Source organism: Lactuca saligna, chromosome 3 (genome assembly GCF_052625555.1).
Source record: "Lactuca saligna cultivar CGN05327 chromosome 3, ASM5262555v1, whole genome shotgun sequence".
In the NCBI taxonomy this organism is placed as follows: Eukaryota; Viridiplantae; Streptophyta; class Magnoliopsida; order Asterales; family Asteraceae; genus Lactuca; species Lactuca saligna.
Genome location: NC_136419.1, coordinates 31,113,303 through 31,132,202, shown reverse-complemented (window position 1 = coordinate 31,132,202; position 18,900 = coordinate 31,113,303). Strand labels below are relative to the sequence as shown.

The window sequence follows — 18,900 nt, the reverse complement described above, 5'->3', positions numbered from 1 at the left end:
TAGTCATGCTTAAGCGTAAAGTTGTAAACTTTACGTGGCCATCTAGCCTTACGGGGTCAGATCTACATTTTGGGGTTTTGCCTTTGATGATTAAGTGCTTAATGATTAAGCCCTCTCTCTCTTAAGTATGGGGTTTAGTGTTTGGGCCCATTTACGTGGTTCCTAGGGGTAAAGTTGGAAACTTTACCCTTCTTGATCTCATTTTGGTCGAGATATGAGCTTTAGAGCGCTTGGATTCGTTGAAGGCATCTTAATGCATTAAGTTGTTGGTTCTTAGTAGAACTCGACGAGTTTGTTGGTCAACTCGGCGAGTTGACTTAGTTTTTCCCGATCTGTGCAGTTGATGGAGAAACTCGACAAATTGAAGGACAACTCGGCGAGTTGGGTAACTTAGACCGTTGACTTTGACTTTCGATTTATGTCTTTGAACAAGTTTGTTTTAAAGGGTACTTGAGGTAATCAGAAGTGTAATTAAGAAAATTATGGGTTTAGGATAAGACCTATAAAGGGGTTGGGCCCAATTCATAAGATTAGGCCATTAGTGGGCCTTTGTGGATCTTTTGGTTTTGGGCTCAGTTTTGGTTCATGTTGGGTCAGGGGTAAAATGATCGTTTTACCCCAAGTAAGGATTATGGATTATATCACGAAACCTAATTGCTAATTGGGTGTGTTGTTGGTTTGATAGCTTGGGAAGTCGGCAAGGCAACAACTAGGGATTTCTTTCAGTGAGCTTTTACATTCGAGATGAGTTTTCCTCACTATATTTACAGGTCGAAGGCACCAATGTCGGCCCTTTGGATTGTTAACCCGATTTATCGTATAATTGTGTATGTGGTTATTTGTTAGATCTGTATCCTGATAGATAGGATGATGTTATGCTTAGTGATCTGTTCGAACTGCCTGTTACATGTTCTGGTTATATGTTTACCAGTCGCATGTGTTGATGTAGTGTGGTTAGGTTGAGATTGTACTGCTCTGTGTTACCAGTCAACAAACCCGGTGATATTTATATATCAGTATGTTATATGTATGCTTATCTGTTATGTATATGTCGACATGGTTTGTATGTATTGTTGGGTTGAGTCAGTCATGCTTTGTGTTGAAGGGCAATAGACCCAGGGCGGCCCAGATAGATTGAAGGTCTGTGAGGCGGACTAGTTATGCCGAAGGCCCGGAGAACGGTCCAGACAGGATGAAGGCCTGGTGAGGCGATCCAGACATGTTGAAGGTTCTGTGAGCGGTCCAGACAGGCGAAGGCCCGGTAAGGCGGTCCAGACAAGCTGAAAGCTCTGCATGTATGCTGTTTATTTGTATATGTTATCTGTTTGGGTGTTGGTACTTTGGGGAAACTCACTAAGCTTCGTGCTTACAATTTTTGTTTATGGTTTCAGGTACTTCAGTGGATCGTGTCAAGGTGAAGGTGTGACCGTACACATCATCGCGTTTTGGACTTATGATTTATGGGAAACTTTGATAATATGAATGTTTTGAAAACTATGTTGAAATCGATTATGATTTTTAAACAATGGTCTTTGTAAACACTTATTTTAAAAAAAAAAAGTTGTTTTTAAAAGTTTAAAATTTTATGAATTTTTATGGATGTTACAAATATATACTATTTAAATTGTAAAACCTAAAAATGGAGTTTAGAACACTTTAGTTTAGTGAAGAGGAAGAAATCATAGGAAAAACCCTTATTATTTTTCTCATTTGCTGCACATATGTTACATATATACTGTATATCACAACTTTCTAAGTGTGACATCTGTGTATTTAGCACATTTACAAAAGCAGTCCCTGCAGTTCTTCATATTCACAAATAAGCTTGGCATGTTCCGCATCTTTAGATATCAACCTTGCACTTTCCACTTTGACAATCAGCATCCTCCAACAACTATTCAGTAGCTGCAGTCTACCGATCAGTTCACTTATCCTTGCAAGGAAACAATTCAATTTACAATTTTACAACACAATCCTAAACTATCTTTCCATTAACAAGCTTGCATAGATAGATAGATCAAACTTTCAACATATAACATGGTTAAAAACGTGAACATTCGTGTGGTGTCACGTATCATACAAATTAATTACATGTTGTGCTTTTATTGTTACCCAAAATAATACTTCGTAATGTGTTTGTGTTTTACAAATTCATGTCATATAAATTAATGAATATGGGTTGCCTAATTATCCATTGTAGCGTAGTTTTGAGTCATAGGGGGGAGGGGTCTTATCTTTGACATTTGTCGATTGAACTAAGTAGTCTAGAATATGTTATGCACCCCTTCGAGCCATCCTGATTATTGAAACATTTAGCATGCAGAGATTCACTCTCATAATTTTTCCCTATGGTGATTGTACTCTTTGTCTTGTCAATAGTTGGGCCACTCAAGTGATTGTCATGTGATATAGGAAAATAAGGTAGATTTATTCATTTAAACTATTGGAAGTCTCTTTCATAATAATGATTAGAGGCTAAAGGTGGATACACTTTCTGTTATAAACCCAACTTTTAACTTGGGACAAAATAGGAAAAGAAACTAGATTTATTTATTTAAAGACGAAATATTAGAGTCTGAAATATTTGAAAAAAAAAAAAGAAACCGACCAAAAGGAGACTTATAGCTAGTTTATTGAAAAAAGACAAATTAAATCCATATTTTGGATCGATCTTCATTCAAAGAGCTTCATATGTCTGAGAGAGGCGTCGAGAATACTGGAATACTTTGTGGACGCCTAAAGAAATTCAACGGATCAACTTTGGCCTTGATTCGAATCAACTTCTTGAAATTGTCCCTCTTCCAGTACCTCTCACCCCAAACACTTGCTTCTTTGTAATTAGCACTTCCAACACCCAAATCCAAATCATTGTAGTTGACATATGCCTCTCTAGGGTTCTTCGACACATAAGGCGTCATTAACTCATCCAAGCTTTGCAACCATGCTATCCTTTTGAGCGATGTAGGGGTCGTATCTGAAGTTTGATCTTGAAAATTTACAGTCTTGAGAAATTGTAACAACACTCCAGCTCTATGAGGATATGGAATTTCCGTCTCTGAGAAATCAGCCATCCTTCCACCAAAAGGATTAATCATAAGTTGCCCTGATTCGTCATTTTCCATAAGCTTTCTCCAAATCTTTCTCAACCCGTTAATGGGGATCGGTGTCCGGACGTAGTCTGATTTAGTTTTGTCGTTCAGCTTAGCTATGGCTGATCGGTTCAAGAGAATCTCAATTGGGGCGGAACTTGGCAAGCCCCAAAACACAAGGGTCGACTGAATGCTTCTCACTTCTTCACAAATCTCTCGTGTAACACCGAGCTCCGGAAACTTTTTGTTCAACAATGGAAGCAATGTGTTGATGGTGCCTTGATAAATTCCTTCGAACATAATTCGAACGGTTTTCTTGGTAGTGTTGCCGATATATTCACCAAACACCTGTGTTCTCATGTGTAAATTTCTATCAATAGCTGGTATAACGGATTGATATTTATAAAAGAGTTCTGTTGCCCCTTGTTCCAAAGTTTTATTCAGTATAAAGACGGTTACTTTTTCTGGAACAGGAACCAACCTCAGCTTCCATGCAAGAACAATTCCGAAACTGGAAACACCACCTCCTCGAATCGCCCAAAAAAAATCTTCACCCATCGTCTTCCTGTTGAGAATATTTCCATTGACATCCATGAAGCGAACATCAATAACATTATCAGCAGCACTACCGTATTTCCTCAACAGGTTTCCATAGCCACCACCGCCCATGTAACCGCCAACACCCACCGTGGGGCAAACACCTGCCGGAAAATACAAGGTGTCGGTTTTCTGAGAAATAGCGTAATAGACTGCACCAAGTGCAGCGCCTGCCTGGACCCAAGCAGTACTGTTTGCTACGTCCACGTCTATAGACCTCATTTTAGTGAAATCGAGCATCACAAATGGAACATCAGCGGTGTAGGAGAGACCCTCGTAGTCATGGCCACCGCTCCTCATCCTGAGCTCGTAGCCATGTTTCTTGGCGCAGTGTAAAGATGTTTTGACAAGGGTTTCGTCCACAGGTGTCACGATGACTGATGGTTTAGGAGTGGAAGGTTTAAGGAACTTAGTGTTTTGCACATGCACTTGCCAAGTGGGTAAGAAAGAAGCATTGCCAGAGGTAAAAATGTGTTCGGAGATGGATGTCAAATTGTTGGAGTAGGATCGTATGCAGCTTAAGAAATCTTCAGGACCTGGTGTAACATCAAGAATGGAAGATAATGCTGCCCATGAAACAGAAATTGATAGAATAAGAACGAAGAAGAAGACAGAAGAGTTTAGATGAGACTTTTTCATGTTTTGGTGAGTTTGATTGTATATATCGCCCTTGTGTCTTTATATAGGGTAAGAGAACAAAGAGGTGACTGCAAGTGGGGTAATTAGACAGATGAATGCACAATTGCACATGGGTTGGAAAACCACTGGAATGGTGATCAACAGTGATTTGATAATATAAAGCCGCCGAGTGTTTTAGCAAATTGGTGCAAGGGTTTTGGATTTAATTGCCTATCTTTTTCGTACACAATTATGAATTACTATCGATGATGCTCGAGTGCATGAAATATAGTTGACAAGTTTGAAGGAAATATCCCGAGAGGAATAAAAGGCTAAGGGTGTAGGGACATTATGGCATGTTATGAAGAATAAAAATGAAGTGAAAATGGCTTAAATAAGCTAATTCGTAATTGTAGAAATTGTGTGAAACCTAAAACCATAGACTATGAAAGCTAACTTCAAATGTCGCAGAATGTTCATAAGTTGTGAAATGTCTCTACTAGCGGAAATAAGCAAAACCAACTTTCTATGTATGTAAAGAATTAATCTTAGGTAAAGGAACTCATGTGGTTTGAAGTCATTTGGTGTCCACTGTCCACAAGGTGTGCAAATGAGATTTCGAAATGTCCTTATTTTGGTAAATTTGTTATAGTATAGATATACTAGTAAATGTTACTGTTGTTGAGTTTTCATTTAATATTTAGTATAATGTCAAAAAGTTAATCAAATTTGGAATACACCATCTTATTTAGGTATTTTAGTAGCCTAACTTATGATCTTTATAAAAAAAAGTGTTCACAATAGTTGTAAAATCATTTATTGTTACATATAAGTTTTATCCACCTTTAAACGAATCTGAAATCGTCTATGAGTCGATGGCCACTTGACCACTACCATGGCGGCTAAACACAAAGGTCCAAGTAGGTTATTATATTATTATTTTATAGTTTTTTATTAAAATAAATATTAGTTAAGTATAATATTTATAAATAACAAAGAAAACAAAATAATTATAGAGTAAGGAAAATAGTTCTTAGGGCTTGACTTGTAATAGATTCCTTCTACTGGTAAAGGAAGTGATAATCCTACCCTACTTTTGCAAATTGGACAACGATTGAATGTATCCAAAAAATTTGGATGTTTTCTATTCGCATAACACTCAATTATTTGATGGGATAATTTGAAATTTGAATTCAACTTCATGTTTTAAAGATATCTTTTAAACATTTTGGATTGTTAGATTGATGCTACCACTAGTGGTGATTGTTGTAAGCATACATGCAAATAAGACTTTTTGTTTAATTTGTTGTTTAATGATAACAATAGAAAACTACTCATTTACCTTCAATTCAACACTAAACGAGGACTTCTATTTTACAACATACCAAATGTCTTTTTATTCATCGAATACATGGAGATCCCATCCATTTATATAGGTATATTAAATGGACAAGATACACGTTCAAATTGAATTTACCAAATGACCAAACGGGTTGGGTATTGGTTAGCCCGAATAATCTGATGGGCCATTGGGCTTAATTGGGTTGGAACATTGGGTGTTCGTTACATTAATTAGAAAAACATCCGACTCAGAACAAGAAGCACTACACTAGTTGTCATTTGAATGTTAAAGTGGGTAAATCCGTAAATGTGTATTACAATTTACACACATCAGATGTGATTTTCATACTCATATGTTACGTGTTTGTAGAAGATATTTAATTTAATGAATAAAATTACTGAAAAAATGATAAAGTCACAGCATAGATTTGAAGATATTCGGAACATAATGGACCCATTTTTCTAAAATAAATCTAAGTGTAATCCTATTTTTAAATATGTTTTGTAGACCAAGTTTGGCCTATTAAAAATTAAAAAAAATTAATAAAAACAAAAATGCAATTGACGAAATTTCTGCCACATAGGCGATCCGCGTGAATTTGAATTTGAGCATTAAGTAAAAATTTCACCCTTGAAATATTGGCGGCACTTGTGGCGCTAAATTCCTGAAAATTTCCCCTCTTCTTAAACCCTTTTCCCCCAATTTCTCCACCAGCAATTTCTCCCTCTTCCCCTCACTCACACACACACAAAATTAACCTTCGAGCTATCTTCCATGGCGGGTACTGGTGATGCTTCTTCAAAATCAATCAACGTAGCCCGAGGCAGAAAGAGAGTCGAAGTGGAGACTACTTCAACTACGCTCAAACGAGCAAAAAATGGCAGCGCATTCACCCGATGGTATTGTTGTCGTCATTCCTTGTATTGCTTATACTGTTATAAGTTCAATATCATCTTAATTATTTGCAACACCTGCTATAAAATTGAATGCTCATATCAATTTCGGTTGAAATGCGTTACATCTATATGATCTATACCGATTTGGAAATTGGAAGCTGGAAACTTTCTGGTTTTGTGTAGTAGTTAGCGTTTTGTTTGGTAGTATTAATTTGTAAGTTATGAAATTAATTTAATGAACTTGTATTATACAGTGAAGCGTGCAACAAGGATGTAGCTGTGGCGCTGATTAGCATGCACGATTGTGGTCTTGATGCCAAAATCAAAATGAATTTGGGTAAGTAAAAGTGTTTCAACACGATAAAATTTGGGTTAAATCGTTCTCGATTCTTAATTAAACATGCATTTACACCCTTTATTGTTGATTACAGAGGCACAGGTGGCTGAAACTGCTAGTGACCCAGTTGCTAAGAAACCTGCAGAGAAGTAAGTAATTTATGGATTTTCGCCATTTATGATTAGTACAGGGATATTCGTTTTCCTCGCAATTTTTGGTTGTTTATTTATGTTAAACGATTTTCGTGTGTAGAAAAAGGCTAGTGAAAGTTGGAGACAAGAAAGTGAAGAAAGAAAAGAAAGTGAGGGATCCAACCAAGCCTAAAAGGCCACCCACTGCATTCTTTCTCTTCATGTAATGCCATGATTACTCTCAAAATTTCATGATAGCTTTCTATTCTATTTACATTGTATTGATGTAGACAAATGCTTGTTGTGTAGGGATGAATTCAGGGTAACATACAAGGCAGCAAACCCTGATAACAAAAAAATTGCAAATGTATACTTTTTTTACCTTATGGAACACATCTAATTGAATCATTTTTAGCTTCATAAATTGGACTATTTGGTTAACATTTATTTGCTTCCCTTTTCAATTACAGGTTGCAAAGGAAGGAGGTGAGAAGTGGAAGTCTATGACAGAAGAAGTGAGTTGCAAATTTCACACATTCTCTTTCTGTTATGTCTAATTTGCTCTTTTGCTGAATAGTATCTAAAGATTTATTGTTCTCCAAATCCTGATGATTCTCTTCAGGAAAAGAAGCCTTTTACTACTAAGGCTGCTGAACTTAAAGAAGAATACCAAAAGGCTTTGGAAGCTACAAATGATGGTGGAAATGAAAATGAGAAAACTGTAAGTACTTCAGGAGATTTTTTGGTTTTGTGTATTCTTGATTAGTAGTGATCATAAATGGCTAATGTGATGTGTACCTTTTGATTTACAGGAAGTAGAAACAATTGAAGATGATGAAGAAGAAGCTTCCCCAGAAAAAGAGGAAGTGATTGCTGATGATGACTAGAATAGTACAGATTTTGATTTTGGCTACTTGTTTATGAATCTTGTATGATGATGGTTCATGTTGAATAGAATAGAATTTGATTTTGGGTACCTTTTGTTAATCCTTGGTTGCCTATCGTACTATATATCTTATGTTGTTTTGACCAAATTGGACTTGTATTGTTGTCATACGCCTTCAATTGCTAATCGGATTTCTAATTGATACTAATTAATTATAAAGTTCCTCTTTCATATGTTAGCTTTTCTATATATAAACTTGCCACGATTTTTTTTATAGGATGTGAAACTAACAAAAGTGTAAATGATATACTAGTGATATTTCCTTTTACAATGGACAATTGGACATTATATTACAATAACAAAAGTGATACATAAATAAAATAACAAATTTTAAAGTTAGTTAAAGAATAAAGATTTTAAAAATTAAATGTGGGCAATAAATATGAAAGGGAAAGAAATTGATCTTTGTTTTAGGTAAAAATACCTTATTACAATCAAACCAAACCTAACTGCATATTAAAAAAATCAAACCAAAATTATCAATCTTATTAACAATCCAGCCAAAATTTATTTTTACTAAACAAAATTTAATTTATGATTTTATTTTTATTCTAATAATGTGTTGGTGACAAGTGTTCTTTTTTTAACAATATGTTCACATACACAAGTTGCATCTTCATTAGCTTTCTATCAGTGATTATATGCTCAAGATATTGATCCACGTTGAGTTTTTTTTTTTTTTTATCTTTTTATTTTTTATCTCCACTACTTATTGTATGAAGTTTTGCAGCAATTTCTTTATAACCATTACCTATTTTAGCTCCAAGTTGACTTTATCTCATTTGTCTAACTTTGATCCTTTATGGGGCACGGTCCCTTGTACCGCACCTTTCGTCATGTGCGGGTATTATACAAGCATACCTTTTATCTATTTGAATCATATAAAATCATAGTCTAAAATTCATTCCTCACTTGTGTTAATTCCATTACCCAAAATGTTAGGTGACACTAAAATCTTGAACATTCCTCTATCATGTAAGTGTAATTCATGAATGTACACAATGTATAACAAACCAAAAACTTGTGTATAAATTAAAATGCCGCATCGGTTAGACTTTCATTTTGGTATATTACTCATTCATGATATTCGAGAATCATAGTGTCTAAAGGATAACATACCAAACCACTGAAAAGTGTCATAAACATTTTATGAAAATGAGAAGGTTTAAAGGATATTTATAGGGATTATTTCCTGAGCCGGTCCTGAAAAATTAAATATTCTCAAAAGCTCAAGACGAATAAGAATAAAATGACCTTTATCTTTGTTATAAATTTGTATTTTTAAATAAAAATATATAATGAAATTGGGCCCTGCAACTGTCCGCTTTGCCCCCTCTCAACACCCCCATGATTATTTCTAAAAGTATCCGACCTAGGATACGTCCATATTACTTCACTCTGAAACTTGGAACAAATGTCATAAAATGTGATACGTGAGACAACATTATTTCGTAGGTACATGGGTTTAAGAAACAACATAGCATTTCAAAAATATTAGTACACTTACTGTAAGATAATGGATTGACTGATGTTCAAAAGATAATTACATAGGAATATATAGAGAATACATAAACCCTAATAGCTAAACCCTAAAGGGCTTGAGCCTAAACCCTAATCACTAACATCTCCACTCAGTTTGATCGGGTGTAGACGATCAAACTGGAAAAATAAACACAAGAAGAAAACATAAAAACTAGATGAAGATAGTGGCATCGACGGTGGTAGAGCTCTAACAATGGAGGCTAACATCGACTGCTCGTCGGAGAAGAAGAGAGAAGAAGCGGTAGCTATAGGTGATTCCATTATAGAAAAAAAAAGATTGGTAGTTGTGGGGATAATCATGTAACCAGCAGCAGAGGAGTCTGGAGAAAGGCAGCGAGAAAGAAAGAGGGATCGAGTTGCGGTGGGCGGAACTAATGTTGGCGAGATCGGCAGCAACAACATCAGAACGGGCTGAACCGGAAAAGAGATTTGAAGAAGTGGCCATTCGAGGAGGAGGTAGAAAGCTCGAAAGGGGTCATCTAAGGAGGAGGTATAAGTAGACGAGGCAGTGGAAGAAACCGATGAAAGAGCTCTAGTTTAGTGTTGATGGATGTTTTATTATTTAGGCGGAAAAAAGAAGAAAAATAATATAGAACATAATGAAAGTACCTCCGACAACTATTAGGGAAGGTCGCCGGAGGAGGAGGGCGGCGGTTGCGGGTTGTGGTCAGCAATAGGGTTTTAACCTAGAGCTCTGATGTCGTGTAAGATAATAGATTGATTGATGTTCAAAAGACAATTATATAGGAATATATATAGAGAGTACTTAAACCATAATAGCTAAACCCTAAAGGGCTTGGGCCTAAACCCTAATTTCCAGTCTAATCTGACAGTGATTTCAAGCGGAGTTTGCGGTTTGGACGTTTTTTTGTCTGATTAACTTATTCTTTTTGTTGAACTATGACATCGTATGATGAAAACACTAGGGAAGCAGCCATTTACGGATTTGATGAGATGATCCTGGGGTTCAGAAGAGGTTGAAAACAAGATTAAAATGATTTAATCTTGTTTCTACTACAACACAAGTTTTGTGGTTGACATTGTAAAACAAATTCTTAAGACTAAACCCTAATCACTAACACTTGCTAACTATTAAACCGTTAATAACCAAAATACTTCCTTCTTGAAGTAATATTTAGACAATGTAAGTGTTATGCCAACATTCAATCACAAAGTGTAACGTCCCAGATTTCAACCAAAATTTTCAATTTAAATTATAGGTCAAACATTAAACCTTTTCTTGAAAACATAGGATAACATTCGTTTGATGAAAATCATACGGTTAAACAAAGTTAAGTTTCAAAACAGCGGAAACCAAGCAACATCGATGAGAGTGTACAGTCATGCCGCACCCATCCCACGTACAACCTGAAGAACATTAAATCCACAACTATAAGCATAAAACTTAGTGAGATCCCCAGTATACCACATGTTCCTACATAAATACAATACATACAACAAAGTTCTTGGCTCTAGCGTCGAACTACTAACTCTCCAATCAACTCCTTTGATTTAACTTGAACTAAACATTCTTTATAAATCTTATTTCGTTACAAGGTAAGACTATAATGCTTATGATCGGTTTCAAAAACAATTTCCTACTAATTCCATACTATCGCAATAAAGTAAGCATCTATTCTTTTTATCGCAATAAACTATTCTTTATATGTCATAGTTTTAAACATATACAAGATTACAATCCTTGTAATCAACTTCCAATACTATCTTTGTTTAGACAACATCATCATAATTTAGTGTATATTTTTAACACAGAGTATCAAATATTTTAATATACAATAATCTTTTAAGTAATAATACTTATTTTTAAGATTATCATGTAATAATATCATATAAACATTAACACATAATTAACCGTATATGGTTCACACAATATATGTTATCAAATACATATTTAACAAATATTTCATATAGTAAGCAAGTAATTCACAAATAAACTTTCAACTGATCATTAATACTTTGTATTAAAATCATGTGAATAAAGTAACGATGCATTCTCCTGATTTAGGTGGAAGACTCGCGAGAAAGTCTAATTTTTTATTGACGCTTCAGATTTCTCTTTAAAATGACGTAAATACGAATATTTCTAAGCATAAGTTTTTGTTTGTATTTATAAAGTATTAAAGTTTAATCTTTATAATGTTTTCTCAAATTTATCAATAATCCTAAAAGAAATATTGATTTATAGCTAGTAAGAAACAACCAGATAAGATTGTATCGGAGTTAAGATCCGTTTGGCATGTAAAGATATATTGTTTGGAAAATCCATTGGAAACACCTCACTAATCTAACATTGTCATCATTCTTGTAAGTAGATCAATCAGTATAACAACTGATATTACCGGTAAATATTATTTATAAGTTCATAATAACAATTATAAACATAAATATAAGTTATACTTAAAGCACTGTAAGCATAACTCCACTAATTGGTTGTTTGACGAAAAAAACGGACATTATGCGGGAAGAACTTCGAAACTGAAAGTTCTATTTCTCAGGGCTCTCTAGCGCTACATAGCTTCTCTACTAACACCTAAGAAGTTCTTGAACCAAGCCTCGTGACCTCGGGAGAGTTTGGGAAAGATTAGAAGTGAATTGGTACTAAAATGAGCTAGAAATTGGAAGCTTATATAGAAAAAAAAAAAATAGAAAGACACGATGTGCATAAGCGCGCCGCGCCCTTCATACGTGGCATTTCCTCATCTGTCTGTGTGTTAAAATCTGAGTAGTTGTCTTGGGGAGAAAGGCTGCAATCTTGTGGCGACACGTGTCACACTCCGGGTGGTGCCACGTGTTGTGCTATGGTTTGACCGAATTTAATTTTCTTCTACAATTAATAACTCTCGCACATGTATTCCGTTTTCGACGATCTTTATATTCAGACGTAGATATCGACGAGTAATACAACTTTCATTTAAACTTCGTCGGCTAATATTCACTTTATTTTTCGTTTTACGGTCCGAGAAGGCTTCAATTGTAAATAACGCTGCGAAAATCATAACTTCTTCATACAAGCTCCGTTTTAGACGTTCTTTATATCGTCGACTTCATATTGAAGAGTACTTCAATTTTTATTTAGATTGTTTCGGATAACATTCAAAAAATTTTAATTCGATTTTTGTGTCGCACACTGCTACATTGTGTCACACTCAAAACTTTGAAAAGTCATAACTTTTCATGTGAAGTCAAATTTTGGCGTTCTTTTATATCGATGTGTTCCTATTGACGATCACTTCGACTTTCATTTATATCACTTTGGCTAAAATCAACCTATATCCAGTTAACTTTTTATAGTGCACCTTGTCGTATCGGATTGAACGTGAAACTTAGATAAATCATAACTTCCTCGTACGAAATCAGATTTGGTTGTTCTTTATATCCACAAAATCATGATCGCGACTACTACAACTTTCGTTAAGATTATTTATCGTAAACAATCTTTTATTTTTAATGTTAATTTTTCGCTCAATGATAATTTTTATATTAAGATTTTCTATAAATATTCTATACTCCTAATACTTATCCACTTAATGTGTATACGATAATTATTTATTATCTCGAAACATATATGAAGAACAATTAATCTAATCAATGATTTTTTATTGTTGGATAAAATGTATAATTATTATAATTATACCTTAAAACGTCTAGCCTAAAATTGTGGGCGTTACACATGGTCCTTTTTCTCACTTAACAAAAGTCCAATAACCATAAAAGTGCCATAACAAACTCTAGAGTTCCTCCAGCTGCAAGAGTATCCATAAAAGGGACCAAAACCACATAACCAAGAGAGAAAACATCAAGGTATGGACTTTATGATTCACCCAAGTCCATAAACACAAAACAAGGCTAGATCTAAGTTGAATAAATCACTCTTGCACCAAGAATCACCTTATCTATCTTCAAGAGTACCCAAAAAGCTTCAAACTTGGAAGGGAATTGAGACGGGACAACATGGAGGCAAGGGTTTGCTCCCAAGGAGCTGTCTAGTGAAAAAGAGGTTGCAAATGACCTAAAACATGAAGGTAGTGCTCTTAAATATGGAGGAAAACCTAATTCTTAGGGCTTAAGCCGCTGCCCTAACCGCGACGTGGTAACCTATCCACCGGTTGCATCGGGCCTGAACCAACAAGCCCAAAATTCGATTAAGACCAACTTCACCTTTAGCCTAAAGTCTTAACTTATAACCCAAGAACCTTATTCCTTTAAGGTACAAAATTAATCTTTTGAGACTCGAAACCTTTTCCTGATAAAATTACGGTCCAACTATCTACATAAGAATTATTTCGAAGCAGGAAGTTACATAAAGAAAGGCAATAAACCGATAAAGACTGGCTTGGCTCTACTAAGTGGACCTGAATCCATTCATTTAGTACTGCGCTCCCAAGGTTGCCACCTTGTCTGGAGTTCCACTAAACATACCCTATTGTACCTTGAGGGTAAAACATATAACCACTCAATATGGTATTTCGCTCCCAATGTTGGCACACTGTCTGGAGCGTGTTCCTAAGTTATGGCTCCTTATGTAGAACATTTTCCTGTTAGGAACTAGCCAATTACTTTTTAAAGGGAGGTACCATCCTAATAATGTCTTAAAAGGTATCTAGACAATAATATAATTTATGGTCATGCATTTCACACACAATGATGCAACATATATAAACATTTATATTAAAAGCATAAGATTTTGTGGAATTTAAAAACATAAATCAATTGAAACAATTTTGACAAGTGTCCTCTCACTTTCTCTCTCTCTCTCTCTCTCTCTATATATATATATATATATATATATATATATATATATATATATATATATATATATCACCAAGTAATCACCTTAATAGTTAGGTAAACTAAGAACAACATTTCCTTTGCTCTTTGTCTTCAGTCTCCTTCATTATTTGTTCACTTCTTATACAATTGTCCAATTTGGAAAGGTTATCTAATCATCAATATATGTTCCACATATCAGAGGCGTGGGTGTGTTGATACAAGAGTGAGCCTTGACCCATCCTAGATGTTAGTGTGTGTGTGTGTGTCTATATATATATATATATATATATATATATATATATATATATATATATATATATATGTGTGTGTGTATGTGTGTGTATGTGTGTGTGTGTGTGTTTGTGTGAAATTTAGAACTCTTAGGTTGTGTTTGACGCGCCACAGCTAGCTTATTTTTCGAGCTTTTTTATATTGTCGTGTTTGGTAAGCCAAAAAGTAGCTTATAAGCTAGCTTTTTGAAAAACTATTTAAACTAGCTTTTTAGGAGCTTTTTTAAAATTTTCCAAATACACCCCTTAATTAATTATAGAAACACATACTCTTACATGTCTTTTTATGTAATTTTATATGTTTCAGCTAACTTTTCAGCTAGTTTTACCAAACGTTATTTTTTATCAGCTAGTTTTTCAACTATCAGCTAGTTTTTTATTTAACATCTAGTTTTTCAGCTATCAGCTAACTTTTCAGCTAACAACTAGCTTTTCAGCTAGTCCGCTAAACATAGCCTTAGACTATTGCCATTAGCAACTGAAAATTAGTTTGGTCGTTAAAAAAAATTAAAAGAAAAAAGAATATAAGAAAATAAACAACCAACTTGATCCAACTAGCGGTGGTCCCATCAAAATAAAGTTCTAGTCGCGCCTACATGGAATTATATTATTGGTTCTTCTATTTTGGTTTTTTAAATATAATAAACAATAAAATAGCAGTTTATTTGTTTGTAAATAAAATCAATAAAATATATCAAAAATTATATATATATATATATATATATATATATATATATATATATATATATATATATATATATAATTTATGAAATAAAAATAGTTATAAATTATATTTATTTTATAAAATGTTAGATTAGTTGGGTTGTTAATGAGGTTAATGTTGGGATTTAGTTGAAGTGTTAATTGGGTTAATGTTGGGATTTAATTGGGTTGTATAAATAGAAGATAAATAAATTAAATTTTTAATAGACGATTAGGTTGGTTTTAATTGAGAACGAAAATAATGTTATGACCCACTGGTTTAAAACATTAAACCTTTTCTAGTATTAGGGAATCTTGCCGGCAATTGCAGTATAAGGTTAGAGGGAGTGGCATCGACACCCTTCTCAGCAAAAAGTCGCCAACTAATGTTATGCCACTCCTTTAATACTCGCTAGTTGATTCGCTAAGTATGGATCGTCATGGACTCAACGAGAAGTGAGATAAATATTATTAGGTTGTTATTAGTTGTTTACTTTTTAACTACAAAACTATTGGTTGTTTGTTTTTTTTTTTCTTTTTCAAAATAAAACTTATTGAAAATCAAACACTGTCACTCCCTATATTTTTTGTGTTATACATGCTAAGCCTATGTGCCATAAAAAAAACTTAAAAATCTTAGGTAATAATTTACTAAGAGTGTTACCATTCCTTCCAGCCTAACTCTTTGAACCAAAGGGCATGATTGTTTTTATGGAATTTTAATATTCACAATGAATTATATTTTTATTAGGTGTGTTCTTTTTTCTATTATCATAATTACAATTCTAATAATTTTTTATTTTTTATTATCTTAATTACAGTTTTTTTATTTATATCTTTTATAATTTTTAATTGACTTAGTTTTTACCATTTTAGCATTAAGGTTTGCGTTGATTTTACATTTTTATCGTATATATTTGTATGTATTTTATAAATTGGGTTGTTAATTGTTACTATGATTTGAATTATTATATTATATATGCTATTGTATTATGTGTGTGTGTGTGTGTATATATATATATATATATATATATATATATATATATATATATATATACAGTGTTCTAAAAGGCGTGTTATGGCGTGAGGCGTGGCTTCGCTATTACGAAAAGCTTCATAACGTTATTGTTAGGCGTGGCGCGTGACAAGGCGTGATATGGCACGTTATGGCGTGTTATGGTGCGTGTTTTTTCGTTTGAGACACAGTTTTTTACTCTTTGTTATGTCTTTTCAAATTGGAGATACAAGTATTGTGGTTTTTGTTAACTTTTTGTTATTAGTTATTGATCTAACACTTCTAAAAAGTAGTTTTATTTAATATAAATTTATATTTATGTGGTAATATAATTTTAAATTAATACAAAATCGCCGCCTTACATCACGCCTTGAAAAACGTCATGGCTCGTTAAGCTTGAGGCTTGGCCTTGCCGCCACGCCTCATGCCATTTAGAACCTTGTGTGTGTGTGTGTGTGTGTGTGTGTGTATATATATATAAATTGTTTTGTATAAGAGCATATAGATTATGTTTGTAATTGATTTTTTTTGTGGTGAATTTCGTTGATCAATGAGAACAAAGTAAAAATGATTAGATTTATTTTTCACGCGTAATGTTTTACCAAGAGGCGAAAATAAAAACACATCATCATCATCATTGTTGATTGGGAAACCTCAACACCTTTTAAAATGCATACATCGTTACATTTTGTTATCATTTGAAGTATTTTGCTACTCGTTTATATTTTGTAAATTTTTTAGTTTATCCTAAAACAAAATTCTTTTTACTGCCACATATATAACCAAAGTTCCATTAGTTCACACATTCGATTCAATTCGTTAAAATTTCATTCTACGACATGTTCCGTGTCATCTAGTAAGGTTCTCTAGCATTTCAGTCATTTTCAGGCTCGTCCCAGAGGATGGGCGATAGGAATGATCGTTCAGGGCCATCTTTTATAGAGATCCAAAAATTTTACAGACTTTATTAATATAATATTAGACATTATCAATTTTGAAGATATTATTAAGGATTTTGCATCTCAAGAAACTACAAGAATTTTTTATTTTTTTTAAATATATAGGTTTTTATAATCGATGATATTATATTTAGAAGTTAGTATAAGTATTTTTTTTTTCAAGTATTAAGTTAATATAAAAGGAATTGATTAAATTTGTGTATTTTAAGGTTATTTTTTCCTCTTTCGTCATGGACCCAAGATATGTTTGAAACGGCCTTAGTCATTTCATTCATTAATTAATAATTAAACAGTCTTTTGCTAGAGATGTGATTCCTTCTTTAATCAATTGGCTATTTGGGTCCTTTTAACTAGCATAACATTCTTTTATTTTCGTGATAATCCATGAATACTAATTGTGCTTACATACTCGTCAAAAGTACAAGCAATTGGCATTGATACATGTTTCCATAATATATTTAATGATTATCCAAACATATTTAATGGTTATCCAACCTTAACTTAGACATGCAAGTGCGCCAAACTAAGGCTTATAAAGATATCGAATAATTTGCAAATTAAGTTATTAAAATGAAGGTAGTTAGTTGTTACCTTTAATTATTGACTTGAATAAGAAAACCCCTTTAATTTGCCATTGAATCCTCATTGAATTTCATTTACACTCTTTTTACATCAAGAACTAACTCACAAGATTTTCCAAAGTTATGGTGTTTGAAATGACAAAAAAAGGCTTATAATGGTTAAAATGTGATGGTCACCGCTCATATTCATGTGTGCGCCCTCCTAAACCCAAAAACCCAAGTAAAACCCGACTCACATGCTAGCTATATGTTGAGTACAGATGTAATTGATTCTGGAACCGGAATAACCGAAGACCGATTAAGGAGTGAACATGGAACCAAAAACCAAACCAAACACCACTAATTGGTTATGGTTCGGTTCTACTAGAAAGTGTGTTATCTAAGAAGGTGTTCAGTACCGAAACCTGCTCGAATCGGATCGAAACTTAAATAACCGAAAACTGAAAATGATAGATGGAAAGAACTGAGAGCTTGACCAAATACCACTAATCGGTTCGGTTCCAGTTTGGTTTTTCGGTTAAAAAGTTCATCCTAAACATTAAGAGTGGGTTCCACGTCCCTTAATGTGCCTCCTCGCGCCTCATATAGTTACCTTCTTTCATTTATTCTATGTATTTGGACAAACATAACTTTTTCATACGAACTCTGTTTGAGCTTATTCTTTTCTCCTGCTTCTTCCTTGTTGTCTTGGCTATAACATAGAATCAAGATACCATCGATTTGATTCCAAGGGATATTACTCATTTCCTTCTCGAATTCATTAGGCCTTATTGTAGACATATGCAACCCTTATTGTAAACATGCCATTTTTGTTAGGGGTGGCAATTTATGACACGACACGACAAAAATACACGATACGAAACGAAATTGGGACGAAACTAAAATTTGAATTCGTGTTCGTGTTAACTATAAAAAACACGACGTCGTGTCGTGTCGTGTTCGTGTTCGCAATTTGACACGAAATTGATACGATTTAGTAGTTCTTTATCGTGTTTATCGTGTTATATTTGATCAATTATTTATTAAATAAATTAGTTTTTAGTATATGTTATATTTGTCGTGTC

General features: G+C 33.8%; 1 protein-coding gene and 1 pseudogene across 1 annotated transcript; one reads left to right on the top strand and one right to left on the bottom strand.

Moving 5' to 3' along the window:
• Nucleotides 1–2,530: 2,530 nt before the first annotated feature.
• On the bottom strand, nucleotides 2,531–4,358 carry LOC145034998 (tetrahydroberberine oxidase pseudogene; annotated as a pseudogene).
• A 1,952-nt stretch (nucleotides 4,359–6,310) lies between these two features.
• HMGB6 (high-mobility group box 6) lies at nucleotides 6,311–8,044 on the top strand. The gene is made up of 8 exons (XM_078983583.1): nucleotides 6,311–6,545; nucleotides 6,797–6,879; nucleotides 6,974–7,028; nucleotides 7,132–7,233; nucleotides 7,320–7,377; nucleotides 7,481–7,525; nucleotides 7,633–7,731; nucleotides 7,823–8,044. Exons 1-8 carry the CDS (start codon nucleotides 6,421–6,423, stop codon nucleotides 7,895–7,897), a joined length of 642 nt encoding a protein of 213 aa, XP_078839709.1. The 5' UTR covers nucleotides 6,311–6,420; the 3' UTR covers nucleotides 7,898–8,044.
• Nucleotides 8,045–18,900: the final 10,856 nt, after the last annotated feature.

What these genes read in the sequence shown, in the direction of transcription:
- HMGB6 (XM_078983583.1), top strand. Translation starts at nt 6,421, where the DNA reads ATGGCGGGTACTGGTGATGCTTCTTCAAAATCAATCAACGTAGCCCGA. An exon ending in GGCAGCGCATTCACCCGATG is followed by an intron (nt 6,546 to 6,796) that starts GTATTGTTGTCG and finishes TGTATTATACAG; the next exon opens with TGAAGCGTGCAACAAGGATG. An exon ending in CAAAATCAAAATGAATTTGG is followed by an intron (nt 6,880 to 6,973) that starts GTAAGTAAAAGT and finishes TGTTGATTACAG; the next exon opens with AGGCACAGGTGGCTGAAACT.